The sequence below is a fragment of the Sesamum indicum genome, linkage group LG6, assembly GCF_000512975.1.
Source record: "Sesamum indicum cultivar Zhongzhi No. 13 linkage group LG6, S_indicum_v1.0, whole genome shotgun sequence".
NCBI classification, from domain to species: Eukaryota; Viridiplantae; Streptophyta; class Magnoliopsida; order Lamiales; family Pedaliaceae; genus Sesamum; species Sesamum indicum.
This window is the reverse complement of record NC_026150.1, coordinates 10,206,241-10,229,898: the sequence shown is the minus strand read 5'-3', so window position 1 is coordinate 10,229,898 and position 23,658 is coordinate 10,206,241. Positions and strand designations below refer to the sequence as shown.

Below are 23,658 nucleotides of genomic sequence, written 5' to 3'. Positions count from 1 at the left end.
ATTATGAAAAATTAACTACGGTCAAACAAAATTAATACAAAAATTTTATAAATTTTTGTTACTGTTAATCAATATTTGTCATGATTTTTAACTATGATCAAAATATTTTCCATGGTTTGAACTATGTATGACTAATATTTTGACCTCACTTGCGGAAATAATGGGTAATGATCATTGTAGAGCCGTGGTTAATTTGCATTTACTACGAATTATTTTCTTTTTTTTTTTAACTATTGTAATTAGTTATAGCAAAATATTATATTTCTAGTGCACATGAAAACACCACAATCTTTTCATTTCTTTCTTTTACCCAAAGTATTAACAAAACTTTAAAAATGTACGGTATCAGTGAAGTATAGCTCAATTGGTAAAGATGAAGATGCGTAATTATATGTGGGTTCAAACCTTATTAATTAATGTGCCGGTGTTGTTTTATTTTAGTAATAATTATTGATTTAATTTCATAATAGTTGCTAGATAATTATAGATATTTGATATTGAGTATTGATATATTAATTATAATTGAGATTTATTGTGTAATTATAATTGAATTATCTCAAAAAGACTATAAAATGCATAGTGATAATTGAAAAGGAAATAATTCAAAAATATCAAATAGTAGATTTCCTAAATGTTCCTTAGACTTGTGATGTAATTCTTACCGATTTTTTTTATAATTAATGAAAGATAAAATTGTAATTTACTTTTCTTGTTGGGATCGCATGTATACAATTCATTATTTTCTCGGTATCATCATTATATTTTCTAATTTGCTTCAAAATTGAGGCGAATCCGAGTATTTAAGAATTATAGTGAGAACATATGATAACATATTTGAAAGTTTATAAGATACTGAAAAATATTTGATAATATCTTTTAAAGAATGATCATATAAAATGCAAAAATAAGATATAAAAAGCTTATAATAAGCTCCTATAAAAAAATAGTAAGAAGTTCTCAACTCATTTTTAAATTTTTGACAAATTCGTCCAATTTGGATCGTATCAATTACAAAATTATCAATACTAATTACATCTTATAAGTTTTATAACCTTAATTTTTCAAACACTTTAAAAACTTACTTTTAGAATAAGATTTTCACATCTTATAAGTTTTACAAATACTTTATAAAATATATGAATTTATAATTATTTTAAATATATTTAATCAAACACTCTCTGAGTTATAGACTGACTCAAAAAAAAAAAAATGATTCCAAAATTCTTCGGATTAGATTTTCAATTTCAAATCATGTTTTATATTCTATTTCAATAAATATATATACGCTATAAATATATAAATCCTTCTTAAATATAATAAATAACACCATCTTTATTCACGCGGCTTGTGTATATCAAATATAATAAAAGATGCAACAAAATTTAAATAAAAAATTCAATTGAAAAATCCCTCACATGGTTGAGGGCATCATCAACTCCAAACTTCCTCGATTAGATTTTCTAATTCATGTTACCTTCTATTTCAATATAAATATATACACACTACATTTATAATATTTTTTTAAAGGCAATAAATGACGCGATCTTTATACACAATGTACGTATGCATATACCAAATGCAATAAAAAAATACAACAAGATTTAAAATACAAAGAATCAATTTTGAAAATTCCTCACATGGTTAGAGATTACATCAGTTTCTTTATCCCAAAACAAAGCCAATAATTCAGCACATCCCATTCATTATTCTGAGGCCTACTTCCACAGTTTGGGATGGGCATTGTGTTTGTTTTATACAATCAATAAGATATATATATTTCCAATAAAGGGGGTGCTTAGGGGAGATCTTTGAGGCCTATGCTTGTGGGACTCCACCTTCTCATAATTGCATGCTCACTCATCTTTTCCATAAAGTAGACTACATATTTAGTTCCCCAATTGGGAATTCCTAGATGTGGCCGGCTACATATATAATTACATCATTTACTTGCCCAATTAGGAATATTGTAGTGGAGGAATCTTGATTTCTGGGTTTATTGAATTTTGATTGTTATGTGATCGAAGCCCTGAATCATGATCAATTACGATTGGATTTTTTTTTTATTTCAAATATTTGTGTGGTTTTTGTTTAATTTAATGTGTATAATTTTTTTTTATGTAAAATTACATTTTTAGTCATATCACTATATGTCGTCAGCATTTTTTGTCTTGTAACTTACTGTGTTTATATATAATTCTTTTTTTTTTATAAATTTTGTTTTCAACATCTTATATTTGGTCCTTTTTGACAAATTTACTCATATTTTGGCAATTTTGGTTCTCTTTACACTAGATTAAGTATCTTTTTTTGTCCTGTAACTATAGGTAGTTAGCATAAAAATTGTCAACACAAGATTAAATTTGAAAAAAAAAAGGACTAAATTTGATATGTTCAGAACTAAATTCGTCGGGGAAAAAAATAAATATGTGAATGGAGTAAATTACAAAACTAAAAGTACTATCGACCTATAGTTACAGGACCAAAAATATAATTTTATCAATTTTAAATAAATAAATAAATAGTTTAATCTATATAAGTGGGGTATATGTCAAATGAAATAAATGATACAATAGGATTTGGAATTAAAAAAAAAAAAGAAAGATCCAATCAGCAAATCATAGTGGTTCAACCGCAACAAAATATAATATGAAAGGATAAGTTACTATCGCTTTTCATGATATTTGACATAATTCTAAATGACTCCTCGTCGTTTAGAATATTACATATCCTCCTTTCCCTCATTTTAACGTCTGTATAATAAATAGTCCTTTTGTTCGTGTTTATTAAGTTTTCATGCAATTTTTATGACGAATTGACCATAATACCATTTTTTTAGAATTTTTTAATATATTTTTATAGACAAGTATGCCCTATGTATTAGTTTGTTTATCCACCCTTAAATTTTTTTATATATTTTTAAACTTTGTTTTTTAAAAAAAATAATAAGGGTAAAGTAGTAATTTTCACCTCACCATCTAGGAGCAACATAATTATTTTTCATGTGAAGGGGTATTGATAATTTTTCAATAAGTAAAATGGTATTTATAAGTTTTCAATCAAGAAGGGTTTATTTGTAATTATGCTAAAATTGAGAGAGGTAATCATGATTTATCCTAATACCAATGACAAAATATCGTGTTTTATGTTGTGTTTAGATTAATATATTTGGAGCTGAGAATTTCAAGTCCATAATAATAAATTCCCTGCACTTGTTTGAATAATTTCTATGCTTCAAATTTTTTGAAATCCTTCGATTCTCTTTTTGAGCTTTTTAGTAACGTTATGATGTATTTTAAATCCATTTAACATAGAAACTTTGAAAATCTTTTTCCAAATCCTCGTTGAAATCTAAATCTGTCCATCCAAATATAGCTTTAGAGTTGTCAATGAAAATATAAATTAAACAATAATAAATTTGATCTTATCATTATATAATTACTAGTGACAAGAATTGCATACATATTAAACTTGTTATTAAAAATAATTAGTGATATATGCATTGTGAAAATGACAACCCCTCCTACCTCTGAAGGCAGTCGAGGGAAGCGGGTTATGGGATGGGCGACATAGCTCAAAGAAGGAACAAGGAACTCAGAGCAGCTAAACATCTAACTCATAGTCCAAGAGAGATAGAGCAGTAGACCAGCTTACTCTATTCTTCCTTGCAGTCAGAATAGAGCTGGTCGGGGATAGATCAGTACGAGCCTTACTGCATTCCTTGGATGTGTCTTGATCGTCGGATATCATGAGAAAGAAATAGGAAGAAGTGTTATCGAACGATTTCCTGCAATTCTTTCCAGTATGGAATGAGTAAAGAATCAAGCTACAAGTCTCGATCTATACGAAAGGCACTGGTTTTTTGTTTCATTGATAGCAGAAAAACGGACTCTATAGGGGCGCTAGCGCTTGACTAATAAGAAAAAAAGAAAAAATGTCACGGGTTCCAATCCTGTCATCCCTACCTATTCTTCTCCTCTGGGCAATAACGAGGACTAGATGCCTCTATCCCTTGCTATTGCAGCCTTTCCTCTTTTAGCTTTATCTTACAAAAACAAGCACCATCATCCCGTATGGAGCCATTTTCTTCGTCCGACATGCCCATCCCTTTTTGGAATGAACGGTACGCAGCTAGCTCCCCACTCCTTACTCTCACAGCTGCTTTGTACCAATCATAGCCGTCTCGTCAAGTCTCGATGCTAATACTTTGGCAGTTCTCCAATAGGCGAGCAGGGCGGCCCGAGAACCTTTAGCATATCCCTTCTTAGCTGCGACTTGTTTCTATGATCACTTATTACTGTGATCTTGAAGCCCTTGCTAGGAGCTACTCGGTACGGCTCACTACTAAAGAAGGTTCAGGCATGCTTCGACTTAGCCCTGTGATCCGCTAATTCATCTCCTGATCTGGTATTCCGCAAAGGAGGTGGATAGGGTCAGCGAAAGAAGTGTCGAGGGCAGAAGAAAGGGTTTTCAATTCAAGGTTCCGGCTCCTGGAAATGGGTATTAAACAAAGGACATAGTGGGTTAGGTCAAATTTGAGAGGAAAGATCTATCAAAGCAGAAAGTCCAAAGCCAAAGGTTTTTTTCAATGCGTATGCTTTAAATAAAAGTTAGACTTGGAATATATTATTTATCTGTACTTTATTAAAGATCATATAATTACTAGTGACAAGAATTGCATACATATTAAACTTGTTATTAAAAATAATTAGTGATATATGCATTGTGAAAACTCAATAATAATATTATTTATTGTCATTAAATTGTTATTGAAAATAATTAGTAATACATGACCAGTTACTAAATCCTCATTGTACTTACACGTGTCACTAACTATTTACCAATATTACAATTTTTTTAAGAAAAATTCATTTATATTATGGGTGAACTTCTGTAATATTGAAAATGAGCAAATTACCCCCTTATGAAAAAAATATAGCAATTTACCTCTCTATACTTTTTAAAATGAAGCAATTTACCTCCCTAAATAGGGAGGTAGATTGCTGCATTTTAAAAAACATAGGGAGGTAAATTGTTGTATTATAAAAAATATAGATAAATAAATTGCTATTTATTTTTTCATAGTAGGGTAATTTACTCATTTGTAATAGCACGGAGGGGTTGCTTGCATTTTTTTTTTCTTATATCACAATAGTATATTTTACATATATATAATATATTTAAGTATTAATATTTTTTATTTTACTTAAAATATATAAATTGAATGTGAAAATATATATAGTATTTGAAACTTATAAGATAATTCTCTCAATGTCTAAAAATATGATAATATTTAATTATTTATTTTCAAAATAATCAGTATATAAACTTAATAAAGAATCAATATTGAATTTTGTATAAATAATTTTGCACTATTGAATATAGCAAGATTTCCGATAATTAAAAACATGATGTACCTCTATATATATAACTCGAAATTTATAAAAATATCTGACTTTATAAATTTTTCGTGCATAACACGTGTTATTTATAGTAATAACATTTTATTACTAATTAATGATAAAATCAAAATTATTATGTTTTAGTATATCTTTAGCGATAATTTTAAATTATAATTTGATATTTTATCATTAGTATTATCTTGTATTGTATTGTATATAAAGAAGTGGAATAATAATTAAACACCAATCATTCTATTTATTTACACCTTCTAAATTAACTGAGGTAATATTTGAATGTAAGAATTTGAATTCGAGAAAAAAAAAGTCCAGAGATGTGTTAAATGCATTTGAAATTTATTATAATATTACAAAATAAATTTAAAAATAATTTTTTTTATTATATGAGGTAATTATCGAAATAAATCAAATTAACACTATAGAAAACTTAATTACTTTTTTTATTATAAATCACAACGGCTTAAAAATCATAATAAATCAATAATATTTACTACAATCAGACAAAAGCAATGTGAAAACTTAAATTTTGACCACGATTAATCAACATCTGCTGTGATTTTACTTATGTCTAAAATATTTGCTGTGGTTTTTAACTATAATAAATGGTTTCAACTAATTGCAAAAACAGTGGTTAATAGTCATTGCACACTCCTAGTTAATTCCATTTTTTTTTTTAACTTTTACTATAATATTTAATGATGAAAAATAGAAAAAAAAATATAATTTACCCTATTATGATATGATAAATGCATAAAAGCCACCCTGTGGGTAAAAGAAAAATAATATATACATATATATATCAACAAAATACTCTTGTATTTTTGAAAATGAAGTAAAAATCCCCAATAATGGGTGGTGCACTACACTCGCCTCTGCATTTGGATTTGATGATAACCAATAAAAATATTATTATATATATAATATTATATATTAAATTCATTAATATATATAACTATGTATAAAAAATAATTTATATATTTTTTCCATTCTTTTCCTCCACCCTCGTTGGACCATTGCCCCCCTCTCCCTCCCCTTAAAGTTGCTGCCGACCTGTAAAGTATATATACATACGACCTCAAGGTCGTTTGTCTGGACTCGAGGTCGTGTCCGCTCATCAGGTCGCATCAACTATGCCTGCAAGTCCTCGAAGATCGCTACTCAAACTCAAGGTTGCATCACTGTCATCTCCTGTGATCTGTTTTGTACAGTTTTACTATTTTGTCTTTTTCTGTAAGTTGTTGGTTTTTCAGTTATTGTATAATTTTTTGTTAGTTAGAATTCGGTTAATTAAATTCCTTTTTGTTGTATTTATATAAGTTTCATTGTATGGTTCTCTTTGATGATGAATGAATCATTCTTCCATCATATCACTTTGAGAATGGAGATATTATCTTTTCCCTTCTTCCTATTTTTTGTACACGACCCCTCATCTCCCCCGTCGCCACCCTCCCCCTTCCCCTCCTCTCATGCCCATTTCACAAAAAATAAAAAAATCACGTGTGAAATTCATCAAATATGTTCTTTATTTTTAAAAAAAATATAGAGATATAAATTACTTTTTTTTTATTTGAAAGTTTTTTATTCATTTTTCTTATCACCAAAGAACTTGCATTTAAATCTAAAAAAAATTATATTTCTTTTGATTTAAATTATAAATTTAAAATTCACATATCTAAATTTATGAATTCAAATAGCATGATGTAAGTCACGCCCATATTTTTAGGCACGTCTCACTGTTCACAAGGACGTGAAGAACAGTCATTTTAATATAAAAAAAATTGGCAATTTTTGTGGCATACAGCAAGACTTGAAGATGAATTTGTTCAAGAACTATGCTGGTGTAGCTACCAGCACCACAATAAATGTTAACACGTTGGCACGTGTCCATGTACTCTTTCTGATCTGTCATTCGAAACAATTAACAATTACTAATTTTTTTAGATAAACTGAGTCGATATTTTTTAAAATTAAATTTAATTAGATAAATATATATATTTTTTTATAAATTATAAATGAGGATATCGATTTACTTCGAGAGATGTATCTAAGTTTTAATTATAATTTCAGAAGTTTTATTTTTAACTTTTTTTAGTAATATATTGATCTAACCACTGTATTAATATAACTAAGAATAGTAATAATTTATATCAATTTAGTCGATGTAATACATCAATATGATTAAAAATATTAACAAATTACAATAAGACAATCACTTACATAAAATGACAAATATTCACATGTTCGGTGGGACTCAAACCTATAACCTTGAATTTATTAATAGGACTCAATCTTAACCTTAGCTAAGACATCATTGGTTCATAAAGCTATATTTATGAATTTGAGGGTGTAACGTGTCTTAAGATCAAAAAATTGTGAGTTCTAATCCCACAAACATAAGTATATGTTTACCTTCATCGTAAATTTTTTTTTGGCTCATCGAAACACATTTCTTGATCTGAATCAATATTTCAGTTTGACTTAATTTTAAAATAATATATTATTTTTTTGTCTCGACTGAATATAAAATTTAAAATTTAAATATATTGAATTATATAATTAAATTGCATACTTGAATTTTAATATTCAATTATATCCAACATGGAGTGACTTCGTTATGTATATACTAATTTTAAGCAACAAATATTAATCATATCATAACGAGTTTTATCGTCGACTGTTTATGTTGACCAAATGTTTGAAGACCACTACTGATTATTTTATATTGAGTAAAAAATATTAAAGAATATGAATTATTTCACTATTGATTTATATGTCTAATTCGCACAATTTAATATGTTCAAATTAGATTAAAATTTTAATGAACAAAAACTCCTAAAAAGAAAAAAAAAAGACACACAAAATGTAATTATTACATGACTTCTGACATGTGTAATATCTGTTTTGTCCTCATTTACATATATAAGCATATTAATGTTGAATAACCCTCCCTATTTGCGCTTTTCTTGTTTAGGGAATTTTTTGCTAACTTATAGTTTTATAGGGAGTTAAAATATTATTAATCCTAATATTTACTCCATGTACTTTATTTACCTCTCCGTTTAAGAAGGTAAATTATTTTATTTTAAAAATAAGGGAGGTAAATTATTGTATTTTACAAAATATAAAAAAGGAATTGCTATTTTTTTTCATAAGAGTAATTTGCTCATTTGTAATATCACAGGAGATTTGCTTGCAAATTTTCCAAAATAATATATATAATTCAATAATCCGATTTTTGTTCTAGTTGTTTCTAATATGGCTCAAATTATTAAGAAATGAAAATTAATTCAGGAATTATTACATTTACGCTCCTTTTTATGATCTATTTGTAGAATCATTCATATTTTTTGTAATTATATAAATCATCTCAGATAATAAAAAAATAAGAGTAGTTTGTGTAATATTGTTGATGTTTATGAGAGTGTATGTGTAATTTTTAAAAAATAAGAATGATTTATATAAATAATATTATTATAAATTTTTAAAAAATAAAAAGAATTTATATAAATAGATTATACGTGAGGAAGATAGATGTATAATTATCCCATTAATTAGTCATTGCTATACTTTTTTTTTTTTTTTGAAAAAATGTAATCTTCATAAATGTGTAAAATTATAGTATAACAACGTTCTCATCTAGGCACTATTCTCAATAGGCCAAGAAATACGCCATTGTCTGTATAATGCACGTGTACGCACAAAACTAGCTAACTCAATGCTAATTATTCGGTACCGAATATCCTCTACAATTAACCTAGCCAATGTAGAAGGCAGTCTCTCCTCATGCTCGAATTTTCTCATATTCCGCTCCTTCCATATATGATAAATGCACGAGCCAAGTAATGCACGGTAGGCGACATTGATGATGTGCTTCCCTCTCCACTTTTTCGTCCCCCAATCAATATCCCTTGCCCAATCCCTATTGGGCCAAGGGAACCGGGTCAGCTGTCTGATAGAGCTAATGCAACGTCTGTTATATCTGCATCGGAAGAATAAGTGGGTATGTGATTCCACCATATCCTCATTACAAAGTACACAGTTGCAGAGGTGGGACAACCACGGCTTGTCCGTAGTGGCCAACTTTTCCAAGATCGCTAGCCATAATATGAACATATGTCGAGGGATCTTCAAAGAACCCGAAAGTAGCGAAGTCCAACCTACTTTTGATCCAGGCGACATTATAAGGAGATAAATGTCCTGGGTCGTAGGACTGCTCCTAGGGAATCTCCATACTATGCGGTCATCACCTCCAAATATTTGGGGTAACATGAGTGTAATCTCTAAATACTCTCTGTCCGTGATCATTAGCCAGTACCACTGGCCATCATGTATAACCGAGCACAATGGAATAGAAGCATCCAATCCCATGGTGATAGGTCCCAGCGAAAATTTGTTTATGAGAGCTCCCAAGTGATGCCAAGGGTCCTTCCACAAGTAGAAGGTACTACCATCACCAATTCGGTATTCTACTACTGAACGCAACCAATGTCGTAGGCGCAGAAGTTTTCTCCATCCCCATGGTCTTCGTTGCTCCGATATGGTCCAAATAGATGTATTTCATAGGCGCTCATGAAACAGCCAATCCACCCATATGAAAGTTCTCTCACACCTTATGACTTCACAAAGCTTCTTACACATCAGTGCACGATTGAGTGTATCGATGTCTCTCAGCCCTTGACCTCCCTCGTCCTTAAGCTTGCATACTTCCTTCCATGCTACTTTGGCATATCCACTGTTGCCCATACCTTTCAACTGAAAATTTCTTAGACGCTTTTCGATTTCTTTGATGATCCCCTTTGGAAGTATGAAAGCAGAGCCCCAATACACACTCAATGCCATAAGAACAGATTTAATGATTTGCACCCTCCCTGCATACGAGAGTGCCAAGCCATCCCAACCATTAATATGTTCATTAGTCTTACTAAGTAGTGGTTGGAAATCAGAAATAGTTAATCTAGAGGATAATAAAGGGAGTCTCAAATACCTTATCGGGAGATGACCCTCCTAGAATCCCAGCACGTCTAGGATTTCCTCCTTCACACCCTGGGCTGATCGTGATATAATGACACGGCTCTTTTCAAAATTGAGTCATAGTCCGGACCATGAGGAGAAAAGATCCATCCCATCTTTTAGCACGCTGATCGACTCAATGTTTGCCGAAAAAATAGTAATAGGTCATCCGCAAATCCCAACTGAAAAACCCATGAAGTTTCACATTTCCAATGGAATGTGAATCTCATATCCTGCTCAATTAGTTGCAAGAATCCAATACGCAGTACCTCCATCACAAGCACAAAGAGGTATGGTGACAAAGGATCCTCCTGTCTAAGTCCTCTAGCACCCACAAAGAACCTATGTGGTTTCCTATTTATGCTAACGGAGAATGAGGCTGAAGTGACAAACTCCATGATCCACCCATTAAATGCCTCTGGGAAATCGAAAAGCTATAAAACCACGTATAAGAAGTCCCACTCAACAGTATCATAGGCCTTTCGAATATCCACTTTCAATGCACATTTCGGTGGCGACCGTGTATGATTATAGCCCCCAAATAATTCTTGTGCTAACATAATATTATCTCATATACTCCGTCTAGGAACAAACGCACGCTGGCAAGGGCTAATAATTTTATCCAAGACCCCACTCAGTCTTTGGACAATGAATTTTGCAATAATTTTATACAGCACATTGCAACATGAAATAGGTCTAAAATCACTAACAGTAATCGGAGAATGTACCTTGGGAATAAGCGCCAGAAGTGTACAATTGATTTGTTTAAGTAGCTTCCCCATGGAAAATAAATCCAGTACCGCCTTTGTCACCTCCTGCCCCACTACTAACCAAGCTGCTTTGTAGAACCCGAATGAGTATCCATCCGGTCCCGGAGCTGTCCTCATCAATATCAAAAATGACATTTTTAACATCATCAACACTGAAGGACTGCACAAACTGGGTGCGCTCCTCATCCTCCAATATATGTCATGCCCAAGGTCTGAGAAACGGTAGATTCATCACCTGTTTGCGCCTATCACCTCCTAGCAAGGATTGATAGTAGGACACAAATTCCTGAGTCACTGCATTTGGTTCCCTGTGTGTGATTCCATGTGCATCTATAATTTGTACTACTCTTCGACCTGTCCGACGCTGAGCAATCTTGCGAAAGAAAACCCGAGAGCACTAGTCACCACCCTTCATCCATTGGAGTTTTGCCCGCTGATGTAACATAATCTGTTCGAGTTTTGCCGCTTTGGCATAAACAAGCCGACAACCAGTGTAGTTAAAGGCCGCCTTCACCATGGCGTCGCCTTAGCGTGCGCCTGGGCGCTATTTCAGCATTGCCCAGACGCGCGCCATAGTGAAGGAGCTTGGGCAGCGGGCTGCTGGATGGGCTGCAGCCCGCCCAGGCCCATGAATTTAAAAAAAAAAAAACCCTATTTTAAAAAAGGAATTTGCCATGCATGAGACTCTTCAGTTCTCTCTTTCAGTTTTTCTCTTCTACGAATCCTCTGTCATTGCCAACACTTTTTCTTTTCTTCTCTAGTTCTCATCTTCTCTGCTTATAAGCATCTTCTCTTCTTATAAGCATCTTCTTTCTTGCCGCTGCTGTTCACACTTCAACGGTATTCTAGATTTTTGCCAAAAATCATGAAACTCAAAAGTCAAAACTGCATGCATGATGCAACATACTTAAAGTTCTTAAAATATTTATTTAATTAATGTAATTTTTTTTAAATTTGTAATAATCTGTATTTTTTTTTTGAAAATCTGTAATCTGTATTTTTTTTTTTTTGAATTCTATAAACTGTATTTTTTAAGTTCTTATAAATCTGTAATCTATATTAATTTTTATCATATAATACATGATACATCCAAACTTAGTTTTTTATTTTATTTTCAGATTAATCTTTGTTTATTTAAGAATGTCTGAAGCTTCAAACCAAAAGGATCCAGGATGGAATTATGCATCCTTACCTGATCCTAACAACACAAATACTGTTAAGTGTAACTTTTGTGCAAAAGTACACAAAGGAGGGATTACGAGACACAAACAACACCTTATTGGTGGTTTTCGTAATAGCAAACCGTGTCCGAAATGTCCCGAGCATGTGAGGGCTGAGATTAGAGAATATGTGGAAAAAAAGAAACAACTGAAAGACCAGATGGATGCAATACCACATTTTGATGATATTGCTGAAGAACAAGAGCAGTGGAACTGGGAAACTCAAATAAAAGATATTAGTCATGGCAAGCGTCCATCTGAAGGAGGCTCATCTACTCAATCTTTCTCTGTTGCACAAAAAATACAACAAAGAAAGCCAAGATCAATGGATCCTATTGACCTATATTTTATGAAAGATGCTGATGAGGTAGTGAAACAAAGGAAAAACATAGACGGTGGGAAGTTGTTTGATGAGAATAGGAAGAAAATGGGGGAGTATGCCGTACAAAAGTTTTGTCGGTGGATGTACGATACCGGGATCCCATTCAACACCGTAAGAGCAGATAGTTTTGGACCAGCAATTGAAGCTCTTGGCCAATTTGGCCCTGGTATGAAGCCCTCTAGCTATCATGAGGTTAGGGTCACTTATTTAAAAAGGAATTGGAACACACTCGTCTCATTTTGAAAGACTATGATGAGATTCAGGCTAAATACAGTTGCACGTTAATGGCAAATGGTTGGACTGATACAAGACAAATGAGGCTCATTAATTTTTTGGTGAATAGCCCAAAAGGAAGCAAATTCATAGAATCTGTGGATGGATCATCGTATGCTCATACGGGCGAAAAAATGTTTGAGTTGCTAGATAAGTATGTGCAACTTGTTGGGGAGAAAAATGTGATTCAAGTGGTCATAGACAATGCAAGCGCAAACGTTTTAGCTGGTGAGAGTTCTTTTAAAAATAATTTATATACTTTACGTTCTTTTACTTATTATCTAATTTTATTATTTAATATTTTATTTTTTAATTCTTTACTTATTATTAAATAACAGGAAAAATATTAGAAGCAAAATACCCACATTTATACTGGTCGCCTTGTGCAGCTCATTATATAGATTTGATGTTTGAAGATATTTTCAAACTTCCTAATTTGAAAAAGACATATGAGCGGGGTGTGATGATTAATGCCTACATATATAATAGGCCACCTCTCTTAGATATTATGAGAGATTTTACTAAGAGTAGAGAGATGGTTAGGCCAGCAAAAACTCGCTTTGCCACTGCATTTCTAACTTTGAAGCGATTCCATATTCAAAAGGGGAATTTGAGGAAGATGTTTACATCTGAACAGTGGACTAAGAGTAGGTATGCGAGAGAAGCACAAGGCAAATTAGTAGCAAGTGTCATTTTGATGCCTTCCTTTTGGAACCATGTCCTTTACATTATTAAAATTGCTGGTCCACTAGTCAAGGTGCTTCAATTGGTAGATGGTGAAAGAAAACCACCAATGGGTTATATTTATGAAGCCATGGACCGAGCCAAGGAAGCTATTGCTGCTTCATTTTCCAACAATGAAGAGAAGTATAAAGATGTGTTTGCATTGATTGATGCTAGATGGAATGTTCAACTTCATAGGCCTTTGCATGCAGCTGGTTACTACTTGAACCTAGAGTTCTTTTATGCACATCCTAATATAGAACAAGATACAGAGGTTATGCAAGGTTTATATAGTTCCATTTGGAGACTAGTTCCAACTACTGAATTGCAAGATAAGATTATTAGTGAATTTTCAACGTACAAAAACGTAGAAGGACTTTTTGGGATGCCTTTTGCAATAAGACATAGGACTACAAAAACACCAGGTAATGAGAACTATATTTTATAATTTTAATAAAAGTTCATTTTTGAACTATATGCTACTTATATTAAGTTTTTTAATTTTTGAAATGTCTAGCTGAATGGTGGACTAATTTTGGAGGATCAGCTCCGAATTTGCAAAATTTTACAATCAAAATTTTGAGCCTAACCTGTAGTTCATCGGGTTGTGAGCGAAACTGGAGTGTTTTTTAACATGTAAGTATGCTACTATTTATTGATATTTGATAGATATAATTTTTATTTCAGTGTTACTAAATTACAAATTTAAATTTATGCAGCTTCATTCTAAGAAAAGAAATAAATTTGAGCAAAAACGCCTCAATGATTTAGTTTTCATCAAGTATAATAGAACTTTGAAGAGGCGATATGATGCACGTGATGCAATAGATCCTATTATTTTGGATGAAATTGATGAGAGTAATGAGTGGTTGTTATGGAGATTGACTCTTGATAGTGATGAAGAGAATGCTACAGTATTTGAAGATAATGACTTGACTTGGGGTGATGTTGCACGAGCTGCCGGGGTTGATGAAGATGCTTATAGTTTGCGATCTCAATCTACAATAGAACCAAGGGGTAAATTAAAAGCGTCTTCTTCAAAAGCTAGCAAAAAGGCCTCTGCATCTAAATAGTGGACGCAGTCTAAATCTAATTGATGAAGAAGAAGAAGAGGACGAAGAAGAAAACTTCAATGATTTTGAAGAAGAGGCTGAGTATATATCTACTGACGAAAATGAAAATAATGGAAATGAAAGTGAAGAATCTGAAGATTATCTAGTAGAATCAGATGATTAGATTTAGGCTTATTTGTTTTTTGATAAACTATTTAGGATTTATTTGAACCTTTATGACTTTTGCTATCCTTCAATGGTTCAACATTGGTCATTTTACTTATATGAAGTTTTGTTATGTTGAATTTGTTGTTTTATATGTCTTATTTAACTAATTATATAAATATATAGATTATTTGTTATTTTTGCGCCAACTTTCGAAAAGGCGAGCGTCGCGCCGTGCGCCATGGCTCCAGGAGCCCTTGGCGCCGTCGTGCCCCGACAACAATGCTCCAGAAAAAGAAATAGTTTATCCTCACGATCCGAACTAACCAAGTTTTGGGCCGCGTCGAGAAATCCCTTTGCCAACTGCACATTATGCGATAAATTCCCTTTCTTACTCCTTTGCTCTTGAAAGACATGCTTTAATGCTTCAAGTTTCGTTGTGATCGAGAACATGGGGGCACCTACTATCTCATGTTGCCAAATACTCTGTACAGCAGGTATAAATTCTGGTGAGCGTATGAGATAATTGTCAAATCGGAGCATATCTCTAAACTGTTGCTGATTGTCCCCGTGTATCACCATAGGCGAGTGATCCAACATTCGGGGGGTGAGGCATATATAGAGAGTCTTCGGGAACCTCGTTGTCCATGTATCATTCGTTAGCATCTTATCAAGGCGCTTCCAAAGATTTCGTGGACCAGTGCTCCTGTTAGGCCATGTATACCATTCTCCCTGCATAGGTAATGGTAATAGGGTGGAATTCTGGATACAAGAATTAAATTCCTCCATCGCTAACCTAATATCGCCAGATGTGCCACACACCTCACTCTCGTCCCTGACCGCATTTAAATCTCCTCCCACCAACCACGGGATATCCACACATTATGGTGCTAAGGATTCTAGAGCAATCCATAGGTTCCTTTTATCAGGGGCACCATTAGCACTATACACAACGGAAAAAGCAATAGATTCATGTAAAGCTTTAACAGTGACCCGACAGTGTATAAGCTGGGGACCCACATCGATAATATTAACATCCACATGATTCGCATCCCAAGCAATCCATATACGGTTACCAATAGCAACAAGATCCATGAACCATTTTCAGTGAGGCATCAAACAGGTCTGAATATACGTAACATTATGTAAGCGAATACGAGTTTTTAAGAGACCAATAAAATGTAACCTGAACTCAGCAACAAGATCTTTTACAGCTAGCTGATGGTTTCGTTTGTTCAGGCACGAACATTCCAAATTGCTGTATTCAACATGGGTCACCTGCCATGGGGCTGCTATGCTTAGAACCCCCAGACAATTTATCTGTATCATCGAGCATATGTAGAGTATTAAATTAATTATATACTACAATCACCTTACCCTTCTCCTCTTGACTAGGGCCTGCATTCATTCTAGGAGTGGTATGTCCTTCTCTCTACTTATCCGCTTCTCGATTTGGTGTTGGTCTACTCATCCCCCGATCATGCAGTTGTGGCAGTTCGGATGGTCCTGTTTTAGGAATGTAAACAGATACCGGTGGCTTGTTGTGCACACAATTCTTGGCCGAATAACCTAACGTCATACCACTGGTACATTTGAGTGGGACCCATTCAAACTCCACATCAATTTTACACGGTGATTCGCCTCTTTCCTCATCAGGTGTCATGATGATAATATGTTTTGGAAGTTTGGAGCTCAAATCCAGCATGACGCATACACGAGCAAAGTCCAGTCTCGTGCATGCTTTCGTAATCGCGTCCGGATATAGGGGTTTGCCAATACCACTAGCCACGGTGCTTAGGCCCTCCTTTATCCACAATTCAATCGGTAAATGTCTCAATTTAATCCACATCAGAACTTGCGTATGCTTTAGTTTCTGCATCACCATCCCTGGTTCCCATTTTTGTAGCACAATTGGTTGTCCTTGGAATAACCATGGTCCACTTTCAATTACCTCTTCCATATACACAACTGTTTTAAACTGGAAGAAGAAAAATCTGTTCTTCCTTTCCTTGACCTCCTGTAAACCAGACCAAACTGACAAGGCAAATTCTTTGACATCATAAAAATATGGCATTTTTTATATGAAAATACCCAAATACAATAGTTTTTCATTTAATAGAACCGTTATGAATAGATTCCATTGTAGGTCGCACTACTACTTCACCATTTTGTATAGTAGGCGGGATATATAAGAGAGTCTTTCGCGAGGAATTATTGAAAGCATCAGCAATTTTGTCGTCAACAATAGAATTCGAACACGCTTGCCAACAAATATACGAGTAGGAGCAGATACCTTGAATTTTTTATTTTGTTCAACTGTCACATCAGCACGACCCGTGTTCATCTTATTGATATGTGGAACTCTATTAGCGCCCATTTCCACATCCCCATCCACTACCACATCATTCCCAACTCGTGCCATGTTATATTTCGTGAACTCCACGTCATAGGACCGTTCCACGTCCCGTTTACTGCTGCCAAATCAGCAGCCAATTCGCTCGTTGCCACTGCCACATCATCCACAGCAGCTTCATCAGCCTCATGCGTTCCCACATCAGTAGTACGTTTAGCAGTATCCAACTGGCAAACAACAGTCATCAGAATCTGATCACCTGCAGTCTGATCGAAAATTGTAGTTTCCTACAAACTGTTCATCTTCCCGATTGGGTTCTCCTTTTTCCGCTCCCTGTTAACCATCGGTGTAGCAGGTCGCGCCATAACAGTCGGAAAACACCTCTTCGAAGCTTCTTCTCCAAAGCGCGTAGTCCACTTGTGTTTGAGTTCTCTAAGAGCCTCCATCGATTGCAAGTCGCCAAAATTAATAACTGTGTGAGCAAGTTTCAAAAACTCCAAAAAGTTGAATGATATGGATTCAAGTTCTGCCCTCTCCATGAAGGATAAGCAATCATTGTCACCGACCAAATCTACAATCGTGACCTGATTCGCGTCTATCGCCGGGTTCGATCCACTCTCTAACAGCCTTATAACGTTTGAAAAAACAGCACAACATCTCTCATCGTCGCAGCCCCCATCACCGTTGATGTCATCGTCGCCGGCCGGAGTGCCTCCATCTTCGCCGGCTGTTGGAGTGGATGTGTGTGAGAGAGAAGGAATAGAATTGCGAGAGTCCATGGTTTGACGGAAAACGTCGTCGTCTACCCACGCAGTTTTGCGGAGCAGTTACGGAAATTGCAAATCTTGCAACACCTATCTGTCATGACTATATTTGCAAGATATTGGAGTAGACAATGATGACATATGACATAATTTGAGAACTCCTATTTACGGACAGCAAAACAGTTGTACAATTTTGAGATATTTCAGTAGTTCCTCACTGCAGTCAACAAAAAGGTGGAAGTAACCAATATTGAAAGGGGTTTAATGCAATTTACTCTCCTGTGATATTATAAATGAATAAATTACCCATCTATGGAAAAAAAAATAGCAATTTACCCCCTTTATTTTTTAAAATGAAGCAGTCAGGAAGATAAATTGTTTCATTTTAAAAAATACAAGGGGTAAATTGCATATTTGTAATATCACATGGGGCTAAATAGCAGTTTTTCCATATTGAAAGTCATAGTAGAGGTAATTGAACATATACATCCATTAGCTAAAGCAATACAAGATGATGAATCAAACACAGAACTTCCGAGTGAGAAAGGCAACACTAAAGTTCAGATTGATAACAAAGATGAAGAGATCCCAACTGAAATAAGTCAGAAGAATAAAAGTGGACTGCACAAGAAGAAAAAACAAGAACAATTTTGATATACAAAATCCATTAAGGGGAGCAAGAAGAACACATTACCAAGAACCAAGATAAAAAATTAGAAAGACTAATTAAAATTACTTTAATATATGTATATTATATTATTATTATTATTTAAACTTAGTATTTTTACTTTGTCTGAATTTTACTATATATTAGGAATTGTTTCGAGTTGATTTCAGAATTAATTTCTTTAGATTCAAAACTAACAAATATCTCATTTATAAAAAATTATAAAATTTAAATATTATTTTAACAAAATCATATGAACAATGTCCGACACAGGTATTCATTACTAATCTTTGTCAAAGTGGCTTCAATAAAAGCCTATTCAATTCTATCGTACGCCTTACCAGTATCAAATTTTAATGCAACAAAACCCTTCTTACCTTTCCTCTTACTTTTTCAAATAGTTGTTACATTCATAATCAAATAAGACATTATCCATAATAAGCCGACCACCAACGGAAATCAGACTGAACTACATAGATAAGTGAATCTATACAAACACTCAATACATTTGCAATAACATTTGACACAACTATATAAATAACATTACATAAGCTAATAGGACGAAACTGAGAAACAAACTGCGGTGATTTAACTTTCGGAATCAATAAAATCAGGAGGATTATTGGTAGCATTTTTCCTTATTTTTGAACCCTGATGAAGAGGATTAGTAACTTATACTAAACTATTACTAGTTCAGATGTGTCGGAATAACTCACCCAAAAGTTGAAAATTAGGCCCTAATTTTCTATTTAGCAAATAAGCATATATAACTCAAAAAATTCTTATTTGGACCAGATTTGGTCGAATCAAATCAATCACAAAGTAATTGTACTATACTTGCTATTTAATTGATTATTTTTCCTAAACTGTATACTAATCACACAACAAGCATATTGCACTTGCCATACAATAAATTTAAATTTAACCAGATCGAATCCGGACTAAAATTTCCTATATAACTCATATCTCATTAGGAAACAACCTCTAACGATTTGTAAAATTCCATGGATCACTGTATATGGTAGCTTCTTTGCATAGTGAAATTTCATCAGATGTCATGGCCTGGGCCTGATAAATGACAATAGGAGACGGACAAAGCTCGATGTGTGTACAATATATTTTTGGAGAAAAATATTATTATTGACGATAATATTAATAACTAAAATTAGGTAAATAAGTTTATTAATTATGCTTAAATAAAATCGATGTAAAAAACTAATTTTTTATCATGAAAAAACTATTTGCCACAACTAAAAGCCATGGTAAAAATATTTGTCATGACTTTTAGCCATAACAAATGTTTTAGCTACCCTAGCACAACCACGACCAACGACTTACATGTCTTGATTAATAACTATTTGTTGTTACTATTTATTATTAACTATTATGATTAATGTAATCGAAGAAGAAAGAGCAATTGATGTAAGACAAACTAATCAAAAATTAAATTAGATTAAACTAATTAACTATGCTGAAATCTAGGATTTCTAAAGAAAAAATATTCATTCAATAATAAAGAAAGAAATTAAATACGTAATGAATTCTAATTACTATGGCATTGCAACTAATAATAGAACTATTGTAATATATTTATTGACTAAAATGCATTTTACTCTCCCATATTTTGTTGAAATAGCTAAAAACCTTCATATATTTTTGAAATAAGCTAAAAATCTACCTGTATTTTGTAAAATTCAGCAAAAAATACTCATTCCATTAGTAATTAACACAAGGTGCATTACACGCGCTTCTTATGCATTTGGGGGTATTTTTTAGCTGCTTTTAACTTTGTTTTTTAGTGCTTTTGATTAAAATACCCTCATAGTGTTTATATATTTCACATGTATATTTTTACTTGTTTTAAATTTTTTTTTTTGCATTTTTCATCTACCAAAAGATAAAATATTTTTTGAAATATATTTACTTAAAAATATGAAAAAAAAATAAAAAATTTTAAGTTTTATAATTTGAATTGAAATATTATATTAAAATCACAGTATAAAAATTAATAATAAATTCATTTTTCAAATTTAAATTATCTTAACTAATGTAAATGTTAATAATTATAATATTTAAATAAATATTATAGAAATTATATTATATTAATAATTTGAATTATAATTATATAATATTATAAATACTATATAATATTAATGATTTAGGTTATTATTTAGTTAAAAATATTTACATAAATTTATTTAAATTTAAATAATTTTTATAATTATTATTAAAATTTTCTTTAATTTATGTTAAAAATATCAATGAATTAGTTTTAGTTTAATTAATATAATTTTGTAATTATTTTAAAATTTAAAATTTAAAAAAATTGACGTTAAATTGAGGGCGTCCACCATCGTTCAAAACAGTGCGAATTTGGGTGACGGCGAGTCGTCCAGACGCCGTTGTCCCCTTTTGTGGGAGGCAACAATGAGGATAGAAGGTGGGGAGGGTCGCGGCGGGTGGGGATGGGGGCTGGGGAGGGTGGCAGGGGTTTGGGGGGTGTGGAGAGGGCAGGGGGGTGGCGGTGGGGGTGCTTTAATTTTATTTAATTTATTTTTTTAAATGATATTTTTTTTTATAAATATATATAATTCTTGATTTTTTTTATAAATTTCAGATCCAATGATTAAAATTAATTAGTTAAATCTGTCAGTTTTGATATAATCAATACAGATCTATCAGTTATTAAAATAAGAAATAATATTATAATGGTGATTTGTAAAAAAATTAACGATATTAGTTATATTTAATGAAGAGGGACAATTGGGCTATATTTAATAAAATAGAGAGGGGGTCTTTTGCCGATTTTTAAAAGAAAGAAAATTTTTTAGCCGACTTTTTAAAACATACGAAATTTTATACAATTTAACCTATTTTTATAAAAATATATTATTATTTATATTATTATTATTCATATTTTATTCCTTCTCGATTTTCGTCCTGTAAGATGAGGTGGCCGTGATTGAAGAGGTCAAGACATTAACGGAGGAATATAGTAGAAAATAATATGGAGGGTAGAGGAAGATGGTGATTCCATGGATAATTCGTTAGTTTTTGTAAGATTTTCATTCGTTTTTTGTGGTTATTTGACTCAAATGTCTTTTTGAATATACACTATAATTTGATTTATTATTTAAAATTTTTATAGACTAAGTGAACAATTGTTACGAGAGCTTTTAGATTTTTTCATCTACCTCGTTTGAGATTTTTTTTTCCTTATTCTTTTATATATTTTAGGAAAAAAAAGTATAAAGTTAACAATTTCAAACCTCCATTCAACATTTACATAATGTGACCAAACATAATGAAAGTATTAATAATTTTTTAAATAATAAAAAAATATTTATAATTACGTGAAAAATTTTGAGCTTGTTATAATTTATCCTTAAAACAAAAGGACCTAAATTTTTTTTCCTTTTTTCCCAACACTATTTAATAAGGGTAGAGTGATGGACTAAGGGACAAGTGGGTTATTGGGCTGACCCAAAATGGGCTTTTTCAATGCATAAGACAGTTGGGCTTCCAGATATGGGCTTCAGTCCAATACGTGTCATGTCCACCAACCCAGAAAAATAAAAGCAAATCAAAATGTAAGACCTCGCTTAATTTTCTTAAATAATTCAAATTTAGATTTGAACGATGAATTTGGAAAAATAATTTTATATTATAAGAATTTGAAATTTATCACTATTTAATAAAATACATTTTAAAATGAAAGTCCAAAGATTTAAAATTCTCCGAATTTAGAATTAATTCAAACAAATCCAAATCATTTGTTACAAAGAATTTGAAAATCATGACTTATAATCTATGAATCCAGACGCACCTCCAAAGTAAATGCATTTATATAGATTTAAAATTATATGTATTTAAAAATATAAGAGTGACAGATGCTAATCAAAAATAGGTTTTTTAGTGTTTATAAATCATTCAAACTCTGTATTTGCAATCAATGTGAGACGTAAGCCTATAACATTAGTCGCCTTAGAAGAAGGACATGGACAGGCACATAGAATTATAATTACCCATCACGATGCCAAATGATATGACGTGCGACGCGGTTGGCGCCTCGTTGTAGAGATATTGTCTACTCTGACTTTATATAAATTTCACGATTTTGTTCTTATAAAAACGTTTCACTAGAAAGGCGAGATGTTAGGCTTATAAGTCACTCAAGCTAGCCCATTGTTTGCAATAAATATAGTATGGGACAAAATGTATAAAACCCCCCTGTGTTTTAGAAAGTATGCAAAAAACATTCCTCTGTTTTCAGAATAGGCTAAAAACCCTCTCCTGTTTTATTTTAATCAGCAAAAAACCCACATTCTGTTAGCAATTAATAGGAAGTAGAGGAGACGCGCGTCTACTGCGTTTCATAGTCATTTTTTAAAATTATTTGTTAACTGTTAAATTTAAAATTATTTTAATTAATTAAAATATATATTTAATTATAATAATTATCATTATAATTATTCTTAATCAGTTAAAATATTTAATAATTGTAATTATTTAAAATATTCTTAATTAACTAAAATATATTTTAATTAATATAATTAAAATTAATTAAAAAATTAAAAAAATTCAGAAGGCGAGCGATTGGTGGCGGCCGGCGATCGAAAAATCGAGATCTATGCATAGAGTTGATGAAAATCGGTGGGAGGGGGCTCATTCGATTCGCAAGGAAGAGGCGAAGTGATTGGTGGTGGTCCGCGACCGTGGGTCGCTCCAGTGACGGAGAACCGTTAGCAGAAAGCTTCGGTGGTCGTGGTGGTAGCCCAACGTCTATAATTGATGAAATCCTAAATTATTTGAGGGGAAATGTTTGCATCATGAAGGGGAGTCGAATGATATATGTGGCGCTC

The 23,658-nt window shown here is 32.4% G+C and overlaps 2 protein-coding genes across 2 annotated transcripts; one reads left to right on the top strand and one right to left on the bottom strand.

Annotated features, from left to right (window-relative positions):
* LOC110012084 lies at window positions 12,338-15,031 on the top strand. The gene is made up of 5 exons (XM_020694188.1): window positions 12,338-12,991; window positions 13,063-13,300; window positions 13,411-14,069; window positions 14,515-14,812; window positions 14,898-15,031. Exons 1-5 carry the CDS (start codon window positions 12,338-12,340, stop codon window positions 15,029-15,031), a joined length of 1,983 nt encoding a protein of 660 aa, XP_020549847.1.
* LOC105164429 lies at window positions 15,063-15,801 on the bottom strand. The gene is made up of 2 exons (XM_011083082.1): window positions 15,223-15,801; window positions 15,063-15,098 (listed from the first exon to the last, which is right to left on the bottom strand). The coding sequence occupies exons 1-2, from the start codon at window positions 15,799-15,801 to the stop codon at window positions 15,063-15,065; spliced, it is 615 nt and encodes a 204-aa protein (XP_011081384.1).